Source organism: Bison bison, unplaced genomic scaffold (assembly GCF_000754665.1).
Source record: "Bison bison bison isolate TAMUID 2011002044 unplaced genomic scaffold, Bison_UMD1.0 scf7180017864460, whole genome shotgun sequence".
Classification (NCBI taxonomy): domain Eukaryota; kingdom Metazoa; phylum Chordata; class Mammalia; order Artiodactyla; family Bovidae; genus Bison; species Bison bison.
The window spans coordinates 2,396,929-2,416,996 of record NW_011495022.1 but is presented as its reverse complement, the minus strand read 5'-3'; the positions used below and the strand labels follow the sequence as shown (position 1 = coordinate 2,416,996).

Sequence of the window (20,068 nt, the reverse complement as noted above, 5' to 3'; positions counted from 1 at the left end):
CCCCAGATATGCAGATGACACCACCCTTATGGCAGAAAGCGAAGAACTAAACAGCCTCTTAATGAAAGTGAAAGAGGACAGTCAAAAAGTTGGCTTAAAACTTAACATTAGAAAAACTAAGCATCTGGTCCCATCGTGGCAGATCAATGGGGAAACAATAGAAACAGTGACAGACTTTATGTTCTTGGGTTCCAAAATCACTGCAGATGGTGACTGCAGCCAGGAAATTAAAAGACACTTGCTCCTTGGAAGAAAAGTTATGACCAACCTAGACAGCATATTAAAAAGCAGAGATATTACTTTGCCAACAAAGGTCAGTCTAGTCAAAACTTTGGTTTTTCCAGTAGTCATGTATGGATGTAAGAATTGGACTATAAAGAAAGCTGAGCGCTGAAGAATTGATGCCTTTGAACTGTGGTGTTGGAGAAGACCCTTGAGAGTCCCTTGGACTGCAAGCAGATTCAACCAGTCCATCCTAAAAGAAATCAGTCCTGAATATTCATTGGAAGGACTGATGCTGAAACAAACTCCAGTCCTTTGGTCACCTGATGTGAAGAACTGACTCACTTGAAAAGACCCTGATGCTGGGAATGATTGAAGGTGGGAGGAGAAGGGGACAACAGAGGATGAGATGGTTGGATAGCATCACCGACTCAATGGACATGAGTTTGAGTAAGCTATGGGAGATGATGGACAGGGAAGCCTGGTGTACTGCAGTCCATGGGGTTGTGTAGAGTCAGACACAACTGAGCGACTGAACTGAACTGAGGTGCGGGTAAATTTCATGCTGTTGCTTTTCTTACCAACTCTTTGAGATGTCATTATCCACATTCCACAGACGAGAAAACGAGGTAATTTGAGTCTTGGGCATTCTATCTTAATCTCACACAGTTAATACGCAGCAGGGATATGACCAAGTCTGACACAAAAGTCGTATATGAGTTTTTGAGTCGTATATGCTCACCTTCGACATTTTAGTAGAAAAACTTTATAATATATACAATGAATTTTACTATCCCATCACCGCGGTCTTAAACCCACTACTTGTATATTATCATATCCATCTGGCCATCTAACCATCAATTCACTGTATTTCCAGGCGAATACTCTTACCCAAACTAGGACTTCAGCTAAAGCCTGGTTCTCCAATGGGAGATATTACCTACCTCGGTGATGCTAAGAAAAGCAGCATCAGTGAGGCTGCTTTAAGCTTTAAAGTGTGCAAAATTCCATACATCTGAAAATTATTGTCAGTTATACATGATAGGGCTCCAGATGTGGCTTCGATCCCTGGGTCGCGAAGATAACCCTGGAGAAGGAATGGCAACCCACTCCAGTATTTTTGCCTGGGAAATCCTGTGGACAGAAGAGCTTGGCGGGCTATAATCCATGGGTCGCAAAGAGTTGACACAGTTTAAACAGCAGCAGCAGCATACATAAGGATGGTCATTTCCAAATAGAATTTTAAAAAATCCTAAAAGCGAGGGGAGACTTTCATTTTTTAAATAAACTCCAAAGCTTGCTCCCATGTTTTATGTTCTAAATGAAATAGTGGCTAAGATATATTGCGTGGTGACAATTCCTTGGGGCCCCTCGCTGTTCCCTGCCGGAAGACTCTCAGAGGCACACCACCTTCCTAGGAGATAATTTCTCAGATCCCCCGAATGTGAAGAAGATGCAAAGTTAACATAAATAGGAAATCTTTAATTTTTTTAAAAGCAACCACCGGAGGGACCGGAGGCTCAATAACGGGAAAACCTGAGAGGCCTAAATCAGCGCCTGACTGACGAATGCGCTGGGGGCTAGTCCTCGGGTTGGCTCAGGGGCTGCCAGCACAGTGGAGTCTGCGTGCGCTAGTTCTGGGCCCTGAGGCTTAGGCCCCAGGATACCGGGGAGCGGTCGGCCCAGGACTCAGCGTCCGGGATGAGAGTGGGATCCCGTAAGACGCCAGCCGAGGGTCTGTAGGAGAATGAGGAGGAGTCAGGACTCTGGCCCGCCCTCTTCGCGTAGCCTCTGGCTCGGCAGAGGGGCTATAGGCCGCGCCCGCTCCTCCAGCCCCGCCGCCGGGGAGGGGTTTCCCGGGACGCGCCGGCCCCTTTCATCCAGGAAGTGAAAGCGACGTCGGGGTCAATGAAAATAAACGGGCAACCCGGGGTGGAAAGAAGGCGGGCTAGAAGGAGGGAGCGCTCGGCAGCGGAAACGCGAACGGAAGGCCGGCCGGGGTCGCGATTTTGCCGCCGCCTCCTCGGGGGCTAGCCCGGGGATGCCTGAGCCCACGTCTCGCGGCTCCCGAGCTCCACGCAGCGGCCGCCGTCCGGGCCTTTGAGGGCCGCCACGTCCCTGCGGCGCGCGCGGCCTGAGGGCGGCTTGGTGCCGGCTGGGGGCGCTGGGGGCGCCGGGGGCGGGGCCCGGGCGGGCGGGGAGGGGTTGCCCAGGCTCTGCGTTTCCCGCATCACTTCGGCTGGCGCTGGGCCAGGAGGATGCTCGGCGCAGGGCTGTGAAGCATGGAGGGGGTTCTGTACAAGTGGACCAACTATCTGACGGGTATGATGGGGTCGGGTGTCCCGGGGGGCGGCGGGGGGCTCCGGCGGGCAGGCTGAGGAGAAGGCGGATCAGGGACTCCTCCTTCCTTTGCCTGCCAGGGGGAACCCCACAGCGAAACCGGCTGTTTGGTTTCCGGGTTTAATCCCTCTCTCTGTCCCTTGTAAGTACCCATTTGGCTTCTTGAGGGGATAGTTCGAGACTGCGCACCATCCTCCTGACGGTGGGAAGTGCACCTGACCACTTCTTTGCCTGTGTAATAATACTTCTCTTTCCTCCTGTAGCTTCCGGAACCATTCTTACTCTACATATGTTGATGCAATCTCTGTCTTTACTCGCACTTAATTTAGTATTCTGTTAATAACTGAGTTGTTGGGACATAGGACTGGAATGAACCCTTTAAGATCAAGTTTTCGTTTTAAGAAATCTTTTCACTATATCTTTTAATTTTGTTTAGCAACACGGTTTATTTTAAAAGTTCTCTTGTTGAAGTCGTTCGAGCATAACAAGCAAGATTTTGGAAGCTGTTCCAAGATCATATTCTCTTAGAGGTTGATTGTCAATGAGTTATGCTTGTGCTTTGGAATTCAGTTAAGTGTGCGAGAAATTGTGGGAGAAAGTACAGGAAAGAAGGTGGAGCCGGCAAGTCAGTTTCACTCGTGAAGTGGATTGAAAGGAATAATTCCAAAAAGCTAGGTGTTTCTGCAGCAATGAGAGACCAGCCGGGAAGGGCCCTTTTCCGTAACACCAACAGTCTGGCTTATTAAAAGAGACTTAAATCTGAGTTGTAGTCCCATCCCTGCCATCAACTAATGGTAAGAACAAATCATTTTTTCTCTCAAGATCTGAGACTGATAGTGCCAGGGTGATCAACTAGTTTATCCTGAAGGTGTTTTTCAACTCCAGAATTCTATGATCTCACTAAATTAGAGGAAAAGGAATGGATTTAAAATATGGTTAAATGGCAAACAGGTATCTTGGTTTAGTGTAATAGGCCAGTATTTGCTGCCTGCTTGTTCACTCAGCCAAAAGCAATTGTATGGTACATTCATCTTGTGTACATCTAAACTTGTGCAAAATCTGCACATAAACACTTTTTAAGACATAAGCACTGAGCTACAATTGTCTCTTTTTTTTATTAATTGGAATGCTAAAAACAGATTTATAGCAGCAAATGCTTTATATGATACATAGATGTTTTGTTGCATTAAAATGTCAAACACTTTATTTCTATAACATGTTTTAAGGAAAAACATTAGAAAAATGATGCAAATTTTTTTTTATTACGAATTTTCACATGGGCAGTTGTGAGAACAGATATACTGTTGAGTTTAACTTTGAGACCCTAGCTACTATGTTTTGAGATGCAAATGAATCATCTCATTGCAAATATGCATAAGCACAGTGTCTTGGGAGTTCATGTGAGGAACCTCTTATGTGTAGCCCAGAGCAATGGGTGATTACGAAGATAAGTCATAATTTATTCCAGGAACGAAGTGTAGTCTAGTGACCCTCCAGCTAGTTGTGCTTTTAACCTTGTGTGCTTGAAGTTTTTATCTTTGTAGAGCATTTAAGTTCACTGCTAGTATGGCGCATAGGAGCTTGATAAAATGAAATCTTTTATTTGGAAGAGCTCTTCTTAATATTTAAATTTGGCTCAGTGGCATGCTTATTATTACTTTTAGTTCATCTTAGGTCAGAAGGATGAGTGACTGTTCATACTGTGATCTTTAAGGAACCTTCCAGTTCCATGACAGTGTTCTTTGAGAATCCTTTGTAGAGAATAAGAATTTCAGTAACATTTGATAGTTTGAGATTAAAAAACATGTGTTTTGAAAAGGTAGTAAAAAAGGGAATACCTATGAATCTTTTTTGCAGATATAGTCCTCATATATATGTGTGAATCAGTTGAGATGATTTTATTAATTATTTCTTCAAAGAGGTATGTAGAGAAGGTCAATAGCAGTCTTTACCATTATGAGCCACCAGGGACGCTCTTAATAGCAGTCTTAATTAGATTAATATATTTAACTATAGTCACCTCTCAAGTTGGTATAAATTCTAAATGAATCATTCTGCTCAATATTTATTTGAAAGAGATTCTGAATCACAATAACGCAAGCTTACAAAATCACAATGTGTTCCATAAAGACAATGGACCTGGGGTAGAGGAGTGCATTTTCACCGTACGCTGCTTACAGTTTGTCAGGCTGAATTAATGTTTGGAAAGAAACCATTTTCATCATTTCTATGCATGCCCAGTACACTATACTCTCGTGGATAAACTGCATATCTCTGCTCTCATATGTGTGCTCAGTCGCTCAGTTGTGTCTGACTCTTCAACTCCATGGACCACCAGGCCCCTCTGTCCATGGAATTTTCCAGGCAGGAGTACTAGAGTAGGTAGCCATTTCCTCCTCCAGGGGATCTTCCCAACCCAGGGATTGAACCCACCTCTCCTGCATTACAGGTGGGTTCTTTACCACTGAGCCACCTGGGAAGCCCCATACTCTCATGGGTAACAGGCAATATCTTAATTTTCTAGTATTTAATTATTCATTCAGTCAATCACTTTTTTTTTTTTTTTTAAAGCACCTGGTATCTGCCAGGCATCTTTCCTACGTTCTGGGAATGTAGTGATGAACAAGATAAAGTTCATGTACCAATTTGCTAGGCCTCATTAAGGAATATAGTGTTTCATAAAAAGAATTTTCCAAGCATCTGAAACTTGGTTTTGGATATCCATCCCTCTGAACGATATTACCATGTTCTCTACTGTGAAATTTAATCTTTTTATGATAACTCAGCATTGTCATTTCGAAAGCGTAACCGGTAAAACCTTTTGGGGAGGTAAATCCTGAGTCTATATCAGGGTTTAAGAATGAATTCCCTATCTGTCTCTGTCTTGGTACTATTTCACCCATAAAAACTGAACTGATTAATCATATAGCAGTCAGTGTCTAAAGTGACCAGGCTGAATGGTGATTTAATAGTCACAGAAAGAACAAGGGCAGTCATACTGCCTCCAGCATGGTCACCCTGTTATTAATCAGTGAACCGTTGTAAATCAGTGCATGCTTGATAAGATTTCAGGGAACACTTGAGTTTGATTGCAAAGAGTAGAAGTTAAGCTTCAAGGAAAGCCCTCATCCTCATCCCCACCGTTGCATTGGAGCCAAATCTGTGATAAGTTGTGTTCTGTAGCACTGAATAAACACTAATTAAATGAATTATTTTCAGTGTCTAGCACTTCTGCCTGTGCTGTGTCAGCAGGGCAAAGAGAGAGGAGTGATGGGAACCCATGCTCTCACCACAGGGTATGCAATTTCTCTGTAAGAGACTGGAATTCTTTTGGCACTCACTGTGTGCAAGGGGGTTGGTGGTGGTGTTCTGGCTGTTCAGTTGCTAAGTTGTGTCCAACTCTTTGCAACCCCTGGACTGCAGCATGCCTGGCTCCCTTCTCCTTCACTGTCTCCTGGAGTTTGCTCAAACTCATGTCCATTGAGTCGGTGATGCTCTCTATTCATTTCATCCTCTGTCTCCATCCCCTTCTCCTGCCCTCAGTCTTTCCCAGCATCAGAGTCTTCTCCAGTGAGTCAGCTCTTCGCATCAGTTGGCTGAAGTATTGGAGTTTCAGCTTCACATTCAGTCCATCCAGTGAATATTCAGGGTTGATTTCCTTTAGGATTGGGACTCTCAAGAGTCTTCTCCAACACCACAATTTGAAAGCATCAGTTCTCTGATGCTCAACCTTCTTTTTGGTCCAACTCTCACATCTGTACATGACTACTGGAAAAACCGTAGCTTTGACTGTATGTACCTTTGTTGGCAAAGTGATGTCTCTGCTTTTTAATATACTGTTGAAGTTTGTCATAGCTTTCCTTCCAAGGAGCAAATGTCTTTTAAATTTCATGGCTGAAGTCACCTTCTACAGTAATTTTGGAGCCCAAGAAAATAAAGTCTGTCACTGCTTCCACTTTTTCCCCATCTATTTGCCATGAAGTGATGGGACCAGATGCCATGATCTTAGTTTTTTTGAATGTTGAGTTTTAAGCCAGCTATTTCACTCTCCTCTTTCACCTTTATGAAGAGACTCTGTAGTTCCTCTTCACTTTCTGCCATTAAGGTGGTGTCATCTGCATATCTGAGGTTATTGCTATTTCTCCCAGTAATCTAGATTCCAGCCTGTGATTCATCCAGCCTGGCATTTCATGTGATGTACTCTGCATATAAGTTAAATAAGCAGAGTGACAATATACAGTCTTGTCATACTCCTTTCCCAGTTTTGAACCAGTCTATTGTTCCATGTCCAATTCTAACTGTTGCTTCTTGATCTGCATACAAGTTTCTCAGGAAACAGGTGAGGTGGTGGTTTGGTATTCACATCTCTTTAAGATTTTCCACAGTTTGTTGTGATCCACACAGTCAATGAAGCAGATGTTTTTCTGGAATTCTCTTGCTTTCTCTATGATCCAGTGAATGTTGGCAGTTTGATCTCAGGCAGTTTCCTCTGCCTTTTCTAAACCCAGCTTGTACATCTGGAAGTTCTTGGCTCATGTTCTGCTGAAGCCTAACTTGAAGGATTTTGAGCATTACCTTTCTATCATGTGAAATGAGTGCAAGTGTACCATAGTTTGAAGTTCTTAGGAGTTTGCTTAGGCAAAGTGTTTTATAGAAGAGAGGAAGATCACATTGCAGAATTAGACAGCTGGATGGCACCTGAGAGGACTTCTTGTTCAATCCACTTATTTTGAAGATTGGAAATTTTTGATATTTATTAGATGAAAAGATTTTTCCCAGGTTATTCAACTAAAGGGCTTCCCAGGTGGCTCAAGAATCCGCTTGGCAAGGCAGGAGACGTTGGTTCAATCCCTGGCTTGGGAAGATCCCCTGGAGAAGGAAATGGCAACCCTCTCCAGTTTTATTGCTTGGGAAATTCCATGGACAGAGGAGCCTGGCGGGCTGCTGTCCATGGGGTTGCAGAAGAGTTGGACACGACTTAACAACTAAACAACAACAGCAACTCAACTGAAAAATGAAAGTAGAACTGGAACTAGCATCCATGTCTTCTGTTGCTTTTTCCATTACATCATAACTCTCGTTCCATTAGAAAAAATGAGCAGTTTGTGTTGCACTCTGTATGTAGAGCGATTATTAAAGATGGATCTGATGGGTTGTTGATGAGAGGATTGTGAGGCAGAATAAAGGTGTCGTTCCCCATGTTTATGCTGCTCTAGAGGTTTCTCCAGAAATCTCTCCCAACAAAATGGAGATTGATGCAAAAGTATTTTGGGCAGATCTTGGCAGTTAAAAATTTCATTGTTAGAATGTTATTTTAGAATCAAGAAATGACATGGATAGTAAATTTTGCAATCCTAGTTTTCAGTGTGAGGAATGTAACTTTTTATCAATCTTTTGTTGTTTATGATCTTTGTAGGTTGGCAGCCTCGTTGGTTTGTTTTAGATAATGGAATCCTGTCCTACTATGATTCTCAAGATGACGTTTGCAAAGGAAGCAAAGGAAGTATAAAGATGGCAGTTTGTGAAATTAAAGGTAAGTGAATATATTGAACTAGATGAATCTGAAGTTAGGTAAGTGATAGTTTCTTCAGCATACTGCAAAAAGAGGAGAAAACCAGGTAGGTATTTTCTAGTGCCATTTATCTCCATAGCATTCAGAAATGGTACTTAGTGTTGTTAAGCTCGAGTTTTTTATGTTTCTCCCTCTATAAAAATACTTAGACATGAAATTCAAAGTACAAGTGTTAGTCTTCCAATTTGGACTTGAATAACAGTTTCTTGTGGATGCCACTTTGAGCGTCCATGCTAAGTCTACAAGTGTTTTTTGTTTTTTTTTTCTCATTCTCATTGAAAGGTATTGTAAAGATTGGGAGCTCAACTCAAAGAAGATGAGGCCAGCGAAGTAGATTTGTGAAGTATGAACTCAGAGTTGTAAACTCTGGTTTTTTGCTAAACTGCAGATAAGCTCTTCTGGGTTATAGAGATGTTTTCCTTTTCTTCTTTTTTTATGATCTTGAGAGTTTCCAGGAGTACTATCAGGAATATTGTAGGAAGTCCCTTTATTGGAATTTGTCTGATGTTTCCCGCATGATTAGACTGGGCTTCTGGGTTTTAGGGAGGAAGATCACAGAGGTAAAGTGCCCTTCTCATCACATTGTACCAGGAGTACTTGCTATCAACATGATAGCCCACTTTTTTTCCCCAAAGTATAATTTCTATTTTAATTTTTTTGGAGAGGATGGTTTTTCTTCAGTGTATAAGGACCTAGCTCCTTACATGGGCTTTGGTGGAGGTCATGGGGCAGCTTCTGCAGGTCTAAACTGGGGTCGGGTTGTTTGGTCCATCTGGGCTTCCCGAGAATGAGTCCTGTGCCTGTGACTGGCACAACTCATGCAGGAATGTAGTTGCAACGTAAGTACAGCTGGGGAAGCACATAGGCATAGAACACTTGCTTCTGAAATGTCCCTGATGGCTGTGGCCTCTGCTGTGTTTTCAGTGATGAACTTTTGAATGGCCTTAATGGTGTCGTTGGGCACACAATGGGCAGAGCTGGTGCAGTGAATAGGCTGCACGTGGCTATAGCCCTTTTAGGAACGGCTATTGTTCCTTCTCTTTTGGTCATCTTGGTAGTTAGGACCTGAGAGAGCTGACACATTACTCTTGACATTAACCTTGACCACCTGGCTAAAGCAGTGTCTATCAGATTTCTCTACTGTAAAGTTACCCTCCCCATTTTTTTTTTCCCCCATACTGTGCTTTTTCAAAAGGGGAGAAATAAAGCAGTTTAAGTCCTGCTGTAATTTTCATAAAGGAAGGTTTTGTGGACCATTGATTCATTTGTGTGCATAGTTGGGGTATGTGGGGTACAGGCAGGTAGGAGAGAGCAGAGAAAATGATAATGAAAAGTATTGAATTCTTTAAAGAGAATTGAAGGAAAAGATAAAGCACTAGAGCAAGGAGTGTTAAACCACACAGGGGTTCATGGCTACGTAAGATATAGGAACACTTCACCCTGGTGGTCGTGTTACATGCGTAGTCCCTGAACTATATGAGGTTTATCCCTGAACTAATTTTGTTTATTTTTATAAATCACACAAGAAAAGCACATTCAAAGCATGAATTTTTATTTTTAAAATGATGGTTTTATTTAATCTTATTCCTCAGATTTGATTCCAAATGAGATACTGACTCTTGTCATAAATCAAATTGCATTCAAAGTTCAAAGATTTGACAACCTTGAGGATATTTAAAGACTATTAGTGGCAGAATTCTAAGGCAACTCTAGAACTTTTTCAAGCCATGGCAGCATTTTTATTGTCCTTGTTTGTTTAAAGAGTAAGATACAGAAGTGGGCATAAATCTTCCAATATTCAGCCTTATGAATGCCAAAATACTGAATATAATCATGTAATTACAGTCCAAATCAAGAATTAGAATATTGTCAGCATTCCAGATGCGGGGATAATAATCATGTTCCCTGAGCCACTAATCTCTCTAAAAGGTTACCATTAATCTGACTTTTATCACCATAGATAAAGTATTGTCTGCTCCTGAGCATTTTATAAATGGAATAGATCAGTATTTTTTTGTGTGTCCAGCTTCTTTAACTAAATATTATGTTTGTGAAAGCCATCTAAATTGTTCTGTGTAACAGTCACCATTCTTATTGATATGTAATATTTTTATTGTGTGATTAGCTCTCCATTCTAGTATTGATGGGTGTTTTTTCAGTTTAGGGACTGTAATAAGTAAAGCTGCCATAAGCATTCTCATGTATTTGTTTTGTTGAACATATATCTGTGTTTCTGTTCAGTATATATCTAGAACTGGAGTGGAGTTGCTGAGGGAGGCATTTCTTATTCATACATTCAACATTAATGGATATTAAAGAAACTGTCCTTTTTTTGGCTCCTCCATGAGTCATGTGGGATCTTGGTTCCCAGACCAGGGATTGAACCTGTGTCCTCTGCATTGGGAATGTGGAGTCTTAACCCCTGGACTGCCAGGAGGTCCTAGAAAAGATTATTCTTGACCTTTGTTAAAACAGTAAGGTACAAGGAAGCAGACTTAGAGATGTAGAAAGCAAGCTAGTGGTTACCACTGGGGAGCAGGGAGAGAGAAGGAATAAAACAGGGGTAAGGGATTAAGGGGTACAGACTACTGTGTATGAAATAAATAAGCTACAAGGGTATATTGTACAGCCAGGGGACGTAGCCAATATTTTATAAAACTATAAGGGAAGTAGAGGAACTGAAAGGCCTCTTGATGGGGGTAAAAGAGGAGTGAAAAAGCTGGCTTAAGACTCAGCATTCAAAAACGAAGATCATGGCATCCAGACCCATCACTTCATGGCAAATAGATGGGGAAAAAGTGGAAGCAGTAACAGATTTTATTTTCTTGGGCTCCAAAATCACTGTGGCAATGACTGCAGCCATGATATTAAAAGGTGCTTGCTCCTTGGAAGAATACCTATCACAAACCTAAACAATTTATTAAAAAGCAGAGATATCACTTTCCTGACAAAGGTCCGTATAGTCAAAACTGTGATTTTTCCAGTAGTCATGTACGGATGTGAGAGTTGGACCATAAAGAAGGCTGAACTCCAAATAATTGATGCTTTTGAATTGTGAATTGTGCTGAAGAAGACTCTTGAGAGTCCCTTGGACAGCAAGGAGATCAAATCAGTCAGTCCTAAAGGAAATCAACCTTGAATATTCATTGGAAGAACTGATGCTTGGCTGAAGCTCCAGTACTTTGGCCACTTGATGGGAGGAACTGACTGATTGGAAAAGATCTTGATGCTGAGAAAGACTGAGAGCAGGAGAAGGGGGTGACAGAGGATGAGATGGTTGGATGGCATCACTGACTCAATGGACATGAGTTTGAGGAAACTTGGGAGATAGTGAAGGACAGGGAAGACTGGTGTGCTGCATTCCATGGGGTCACAAAGAGTCGGACATGAGTTAGTGACCAACAACAAAATACCCAAGAATGGTTTTTATAAGTAGAATAATAGGATAACAGAACTTTTGTGGTACTTATTTGCCATTGTACACTGAGCATCTGGTCAGTATTTTCAGTAATTGATCATCTAAGTTAGGGCTTCTGCCAAACTTTCTGGGCTCCTCATCATTTGTCTCCACCCAGCTTGTTTATTCATGAATATATCATTTTGTAATCCAACACAAGGCTCTATTTAGGCCTATCTCCTGATACCCTCAGTACATATTGTGTTCAGTTCGTTATCTAGGCCTTTTCTTGTGCTATTTTTCTCTTAACCAAGTTCTGCTGTCATCAGATCATTAAACTTTTTTGCTTTCTGCTGCTTCTTAACCTTTCGTTGTAATCACACATGATGTCTCTGTACCAAAGAGTTCAACATTTCAGTGCTTTATTTTTAGTGTATTAGTTTGTTGCCTGGATAAAATTATTTCCTCTGTTAGAGCAAAGACACCTTTTTTTCCCCTCTTCTATCTTCCTCTCTACAAGCACTGCTCTGAGCAGAGTAAATATTTGTTGATTAATGACAATATAACAGAAATTAATCTTACAGCAAAGATTGAGGATTGGCTCAGTATAATTCTTGGTTAGCTTTCTTTTGTCTGAGATCCAGGGTGGGGGTAGTGTAGGAGAGGAGGAGGAGGGTGGAGAGGAAGAGGAGATCTTCAAAATGCTCATGTTTTCCCGGTTATTATGAGATGCTCATTGCTTGAGGACTATTGTTCTGATGGAAGGTTACTTTACTTAACCATTTATTGCACTTTATGCCAAGCAAAGCTCAACATTCAGAAAATTAAGATCATGGCATCTGGCCCCATCACTTCATGGGAAATAGATGGGGAAACACTGTAAACAGTGCCAGACTTTATTTTTTGGTGCTCCTATTTTTTGGTGCTCCAAAATCACTGCAGATGGTGATTGCAGTCATGAAATTAAAAGACGCTTACTCCTTGGAAGGAAAGTTATGACCAACCTAGATAGCATATTCAAAAGCAGAGCTATTACTTTGCCAACAAAGGTCCGTCTAGTCAAGGCTATGGTTTTTCTAGTGGTCATGTATGGATGTGAGAGTTGGACTGTGAAGAAGGCTGAGCACCGAAGAATTGATGCTTTTGAACTGTGGTGTTGGAGAAGACTCTTGAGAGTCCCTTGGACTGCCAGGAGATCCAACCAGTCCATCCTAAAGGAGACCAGTCCTGGGTGTTCATTGGAAGGATCGATGCTGAGGCTGAAACTCCAGTACTTTGGCCACCTCATGTGAAGAGTTAACTCATTGGAAAAGACTCTGATGCTGGGAGGGATTGGGGGCAAGAGGAGAAGGGGACGACAGAGGATGAGATGGCTGGATGGCATCACTGACTCTATACACATGAGTTTGGGTGAACTCCAGGAGTTGGTGATGGACAGGGAGGCCTGGCGTGCTGTGATTCATGGGGTCGCAAAGAGGGACGCGACTGAACTGAATTGAATTGATCCTAGGTTTGGGTGGGGGGTGGGGAGTGTTCCAAAACACAAACTGCTTTCAGAGAAATTAGTAAAAAGTATGGGAAGTGTGGCAGTGGTACAGGTGGCCCCAAGGGAGGGAGTTCTTAGATCTCGCATTCAGTAGTTAATTTGTTGGCTGTTTTCTCTTCATGTGCTACCACCACTTGACTGCCCACCTGGGTATATGTGAGAATGGTGGCTTGGAGGGTGCCCCTGGATAGCCCTTTAGGGAGGTGGTACTGCCTGCATCTTGAATCAAAGTTTGTTGTTTTAGGTCTCAAATTTCTAACAGTAAGTGATGATTTGATTTTCCCCAAATTACTTAAGTCCGTGACTGTATCTCGCCTTTGTTTATCATCATAGTCCATTCAGCTGACAACACGAGAATGGAATTAATCATTCCAGGAGAGCAGCATTTCTACATGAAGGCGGTGAATGCAGCTGAGAGACAGAGGTGGCTGGTTGCTCTGGGGAGCTCCAAAGCCTGTTTGACTGATACAAGGACTAAAAAAGAAAAAGGTAACTATACATTTTTCCTTCATGGTGGAAATATTTCTTAAACATAAATGTTTAAAAAACATTTTTAAAAAAACACTTTAAAAAAAAAAAACATAAATGTAAATTGTTATGTTCATTTATAGTAATTCATTCCAGATAAATAATCAGAAATGTTGATCTGTGTACATAAGTGTTCATTATAATGAAAAATTTCTAAATATTGCCAAGGTTTAAATTTAGGGGAAAGGTTCAGTAAACGATATAGTGCTTCTGTAGGCTGATATATTTTGTAGCCTGTAAAATGTTTAGGAGGGATTTTGATGATGTGAGGAAATGCCCAAAGTCATATGATAATTAATTAAAAAGAGCAATATTCAAAATTACATAGCCATTCCTTGGCCAGCTCAGGAAAAATATGTAAGTATTGGTCAAGTTCTTACCTTTTCAAAGGGAATTTGTAGAAGAAGACTCACTTTTCACTTTATACCCTGTGGCTGTACCTTTTGACTTTACCATGTTCACATATTGCCAATTCAAAAGCCAAGCAAGGGAATTCCATTGCAGTCCAGTGGCTAGGGCTTGCTGCTTTCACTGCCGTGGCCCCAAGTTCAAGCCCTGGTCAGGAAACCAAGATCCCCCAAGCCTCGCAGCAAGGCCAAAAAGAAAAATAAAAAGCCAAGCAAATACTTTATGGTATTGGTTCAGTTATGTGCAAATATAATGTGAAAATAATAACAGTATTTATATCTTGGTTGTGAGATTGCAGGGTTTTTTTCTATGTATTTTTTATTATATATTTTTCGATTTTCAAAAATTTTCAGAGTATGTATTATTTCTATAATTAAAAACAGAAGTTATTTAAATTAGTGAAAGCAACTAAATATGGATATTGCAAAATGAAGGCTAAGGGTTGAATGTAAACACTTTTCAAATATATGGAAGAACATCATGGATAAAGTATGGTTAAGGGTAGGATAAGAGAGAATGAGTAGTCAAAATAGCCACAAGATAGAAACAACCCAAATGTTTATAGTTGGGTGAATGGGTAAGCACAATATGATATTACATACAGTGGAATATTATTCAGCCTTGTAAAGGAAGGAAATTCCCATGAATCCTACATTGATGAGTGTTGAATATACGCTAAATGAAATAAGCCAGTCACAAAAGGACAAATATTGTATAATTCTACATCTGTGTCTTTGTTTCATAGAGACAGAAAGAATGGTGATTTCTAGGGATTAAGGGAGGGGGGAAGGGGGAGTTAGTGTTTAACGTGTGTAGAGTTTCAGTTGGGAAAATGAAAACGTTTTGCAGATGCATGGTAGTAATGGTTGTATAATAATGTGCATGGTCTTAATGCCATTGAATTGTATATTTAAAAATGGTTAAAATAGTGAATTTTGTTATATATGTATGTGTGTGTGTATATATAATGTAACTACAATAAAAAAGAAAAAATGGCCTTAAACTTGGGTAGAAATTAACTTACGTTAGGTTAAATGGGCAGCCAGATCTGAGCTGCTGTGGTCCAGTCTGGCTACAGGGGCTTTGTGGCTCGCACCAAAGCAGTGCCACTGGCTCCAGGAATATGCAGAAGCACCAGGATCCACTGTGTGCACTACTTTTCCTTTCTCTGCTGCCCACACATCTATTTAGAAGGTATTGCTAAGTGAGTGGCCAAGATTATGGCTGATGTTTAGTGTGTCTGGAGATAATAAAGAAAAGTAGGTTCTTAGTTAAAACAGATTCTTAAAACAATATTATGTGAAAATAAAGCTGTGAAAGGAACAAAAGAAAATAAATAAATGCTTACATAGAGCAGTTTAACAACATAAAAGTTAAAAACTCCTATATACCGAAATACAATAAAGAAAAGTGAAAGACAGCTGAAAGATCTTGAAAAATATCTGTAGTATTTTGAATGGATGAAAGATTGCTATTATTAATGCATAAGCACTTTTACAGATTTTCAATTTATTTATTATTAAGAGAAAAACAAAAATCAGAACTGGAAAAAGGACTGTAAAGGACAATTGTAAAGGACAAGAAAAGCCAATTTACAAAAAAAGAAATACAATCACTTATTAAATGAAAGACGAATAACGGAATGGAAATATCCTGTATAAGGCATTCATTGTCATCAGCTCCTCTCTGGAAATTAATCTACCTAAACTTCGTGTCAGATATATGACTGCCAGCTTTTTCTAGTTATCCAAAAAGATGATGTTTCCTCTAAAGGGAAAAACTTTACATTCTATTTTCAAGATCTCATACCTCCTAAGCTATAGGTACTTATATCTATTGCCTTACTTTTTAATGATTCCATTTTGTTGCTTAGCCCCTAAAATATGAAAATGGTCTGTTTGAATGTTTGCACATGTTCCTTTCAGAAATAAGTGAAACCAGTGAGTCTCTGAAAACCAAAATGTCTGAACTTCGCCTCTACTGTGACCTCCTAATGAAGCAAGTTCATACGATCCAAGAGTTTGTTCACCACGATGAGAGTCATTCATCGCTCAGCATAGAGGTACATCCAAGATGGCCCTTTCCTGTCTGGTTGTGCTTTCCTGACACACGGTGGGTGAGCACCTTCACGTAAGGTGACCGAGGAGCACTTTCAAGACAAGTTATTCTCAGCTTCAGACCTCTTGTACTGTAGACTCTCTGGAAACATATATGATCTTTTAGATTTGGTCTGTAGAACCAGAATAAAGCAGCAGGCAGCACATTTCTCCAAGGAATCAAGGTCTGTCTTTGTAGCCAGTTGATAATTTGATAGGTGGGGTGGGGAAGAAGCATTACAGGCTCTGTTCCCTAGACTGACTGCGTGAGTTCACTGGACAGCTGCTATGTTCTTTCTTTTGTAATAAGGTTCTAGCTTAGCTATTGAGGGTTAATAATTTGGCTTTATAAAAGAACTTGAAAAAAAGTCCTCTTATCCTCTTAGAACAGTGATGTAAGAATCAAAATTCAGATTTATGAGACCTGTCTATGAAATAGTCTCATTCTTTCTGATAAAGTAGGACAGTGAGCCTTATTGCTTGCTCTCTGGGTGAAAGGCCAGCATGGTTCCCAGTCCCCTTTTGCCTGACTTGGGAGAAGTGGAACACGAAACCTTTCTGCTTCTACTGTGGCCTTCTACTGGGGAAGGATCATGGCAGTTGTCTCTGGATGTAGGTATGTTAAACTTAAAGGTACTTGCTGTTTCATTGCAGGCTCTCCAGTGGCAGGTGCCCTTGCATCTGCTCCAGTGGCTCAGGGACAGTGTCAGGGACCCAGTCTTGTTCCTTCCTTCCATTCTGCCGTTCTTGGTGTGTTGGTTTTTTCTCCTCATGCTGAGCCTTCTATGCTACTGCAAGGTCTCATAGAAGCGGGAGGCAGTGGGTGGCCATAGTAGAGAGAGAGTCTCTCTACCTTGGCTTTTATCAGAGGATGAAAATTCCAGAACCCCAGCAGACTTCTCATTATCTTTTTGGTCTGAGTCAGTGGAAACTAGGAAAAATGAGTATTTGACAAAGGATCGTGGAATCGACGTGACTGACTTATACCAGTCTATATTCATCCCCCAGGAGCAGGGCACTGCTGTCTTACAAAAAACCTTGGGAGTTTGTATTCTACCAAGAGGGAAATGGTATGATAATGTGCGTGGGGGAGACATGAATTCTGCCTGCCTCTTCAGTCATTGTCTCCACTACGGTGATCACCTTCGGAATTCTGATAGAGGCTTACAGTCTAGGTTAGGTTTTTTTAAGATAAATTTTTGTACACAGTTTTTCAATATGATGCTTGGTTTAAGTGTAAGAGTTATTTTTTCATGGAGTCTAATTTCATATATTGTTTGCCTGAGAGAATTTTTATTTGTTCACTGATTTAGTTTTCTAAGGTAATGTATTTTAAATAGATTTGAACATAATCTAATAAGGTGTCTATTGAAGGTAATGATTATTACTTGATTATAAGATGGTATATGAATCCACATAATTGTGTATGAGTCTGTTAAACTCTTTGCATATTATTTTTCAGAACATGAATGAAGCCTCTTCTCTACTTAGTGCCACGTGTAATACATTCATCACGACGCTCGAGGAATGTGTGAAGATAGCAAATGCCAAGTTTAAACCCGAGATGTTTCAGCTGTCCCATCCGGACCCCTTGGTTTCTCCTGTGTCACCTTCCCCTGTTCAAATGGTTAGGACTTGTGGTTTTTCTTCCAATGATACTGCATGTAGCTTTGTTTTTGTGTTTATTTTTAAGGCTGGAAACCGGCAGTGGGAGGGAAAGAGTCAACAGGTTGAACTTCTTTTGACTGTACTCAGATTTTGTATGGAGCCTAGACAGGCTCCGTGTGTGCCAGGGTCCTGACCCCCTCTCCTTGGAAGGGCTGTGCCATTTACCCCAGCATACCAGGAAAATATAGAACTCTGGGCAGCTGTGACATTAAAGATTGGGAAGCATGCTTCTGTCTGGTAAAAGCACTGCAAGAGGGTGACGACTTACTCATAAGGGGTTAAAATTAAGCAGATCTTTAAAGGAGTTGTAAGAGTTTGAAACACCATGTTACAGGGGACACAGTATTTTGTAGTTGGCATTTGGATTTGAACCTTCCAAAGGGGCAAGGTACTTAATCTCTCTGGACTTTATTTTTCTCATCTCTAAAATACATGTGTTATTTTTACATCAGATGAGATCTAACCTGTTTAAATGTTAGGTTAAACATTAGGTTCTTACTCCGAACAGCAAGTACTCTTTTTGCCAAGGGTGGTGGCTTCATTGAGCTTTTCAAGGTAATAAACTTACTCGAGCATGCTGTGGGGGAACTTGGAGATGAGATAAGTTTTGATGAAACCTTACATTTTTTCAAATCAAACTATTTTCATGAGCCCTTTTTTAGGAGGAAGAATGCCACCTGGCTTATATTTTAGCAGTTACCTGAAGGCTTAATTGTTGGCAGAAATAATAGGGTACAACTTATTCCAAGATTTTCTTACCCACCACAGCAAATTTAATGATATGGGAATTAGTAACGATTATTACTTACATTTATTTAGATCGTGGGTGCATACTAAGTTGTTTCATTCATGTCCAACTCTTTGCAACCCTGTGGACTGTAGCCCACCAGGCTTCTGTGTCCATGGGATTCTCCAGTCAAGACTACGGGAGTAGTATTATGGGTTGCCATGTCCTTCTCCAGGGGATCCTCCCAACCCAGGGATCGAACCCGAATCTCTCAGTCTCCTGCATTAGCAGGCAGGTTCTTTACCAGGAGTGCCACCTGGGAAGCCCCACTTAGATCATAGTTTTCTAATTAATTTATGGTGTACTAACAGCATCCTCTGAGATAAATGTACCATGAAAGTGAGTTTTATGGCCAGATTAGTCTGGGAGTGCTAGGTTAAGTTAAATTGGGTTTCTCTGTCATAGGACTTCTTCAGTTCAGTCGCTCAGTCATGTCCGACTCTTTGCGACCCCATGAATCACAGCACATCAGGCCTCCCTGTCCATAACCAACTCCTGGAGTTTATCCAAATTCATGTCCATCGAGTCGGTGATGCCATCCAGCCATCTCATCCTCTGTCGTCCCCTTCTCCTCCTGCCTCCAATCCCTCCCAGCATCAGGGTCTTTTCCAATGAGTCAACCCTTCACATGAGGTGGCCAAAGTATTGGAGTTTCAGCTTCAGCATCAGTCCTTCCAATGAACACCCAGGACTGATCTCCTTTAGAATGGACTGGTTGAGTCTCCTTGCAGTCCAAGGGACTCTCAAGAGTCTTCTCCAATACCACAGTTCAAAAGCATCAATTCTTTGGCACTCAGCTTTCTTCACAGTCCAACTCTCACATCTGTACATGACCACTGGAAAAACCATAGCCTTGACTAGACAGACCTTTGTTGGCAAAGTAATGTCCCTGCTTTTGAATATGCTATCTAGATTGGTCATAACTTTCCTTCCAAGGAGTAAGCGTCTTTTAATTTCATGGCTGCTGTCACCATCTGCAGTGATTTTGGAGCCCAAAAATATAAAGTCTGTCACTGTTTCCACTGTTTCCCCATCTATTTGCCATGAAGTGATGGGACCAGATGCCATGATCTTCGTTTTCTGAATGTTGAGCTTTAAGCCAACTTTTTCACTCTCCTCTTTCACTTTCAAGAGGCTTTTTAGTTCCTCTTCACTTTCTACCATAAGGGTGGTATCATCTGCATATCTGAGGTTATTGATATCTTTCCCGGCAATCTTGATTCCAGCTTGTGCTTCTTCCAGCCCAGCGTTTCTCATAATGTACTCTGCATATAAGTTAAGTAAGCAGGGTGACAATATACAGCCTTGACGTACTCCTTTTCCTATTTGGAACCAGTCTGTTGTTTCATGTCTAGTTCTAACTGTTGCTTCCTGGTGGTCTAGTATTCCCATCTCTTTCAGAATTTTCCACAGTTTATTGTGATCCACACAGTCAAAGGCTTTGGCATAGTCAATAAAGCAGAAATAGATGCTTTTCTGGAACTCTTGCTTTTTTGATGGTCCA

The 20,068-nt window shown here is 41.1% G+C and overlaps 1 protein-coding gene across 1 annotated transcript in view; it reads left to right on the top strand.

Annotated features, from left to right (window-relative positions):
• Window positions 1-2,033: 2,033 nt before the first annotated feature.
• PLEKHA3 (pleckstrin homology domain containing, family A (phosphoinositide binding specific) member 3) overlaps window positions 2,034-20,068 on the top strand; it is a 27,886-nt gene continuing 9,851 nt past the window's right edge. Inside the window, exons 1-5 of the mRNA XM_010859755.1 lie at window positions 2,034-2,544; window positions 7,979-8,095; window positions 13,411-13,566; window positions 15,939-16,075; window positions 17,572-17,736. Of these exons, the coding sequence (XP_010858057.1) occupies window positions 2,505-2,544; window positions 7,979-8,095; window positions 13,411-13,566; window positions 15,939-16,075; window positions 17,572-17,736 (615 nt within the window). The 5' untranslated portion in view covers window positions 2,034-2,504. The remainder of the gene's footprint in view (window positions 2,545-7,978; window positions 8,096-13,410; window positions 13,567-15,938; window positions 16,076-17,571; window positions 17,737-20,068) is intronic.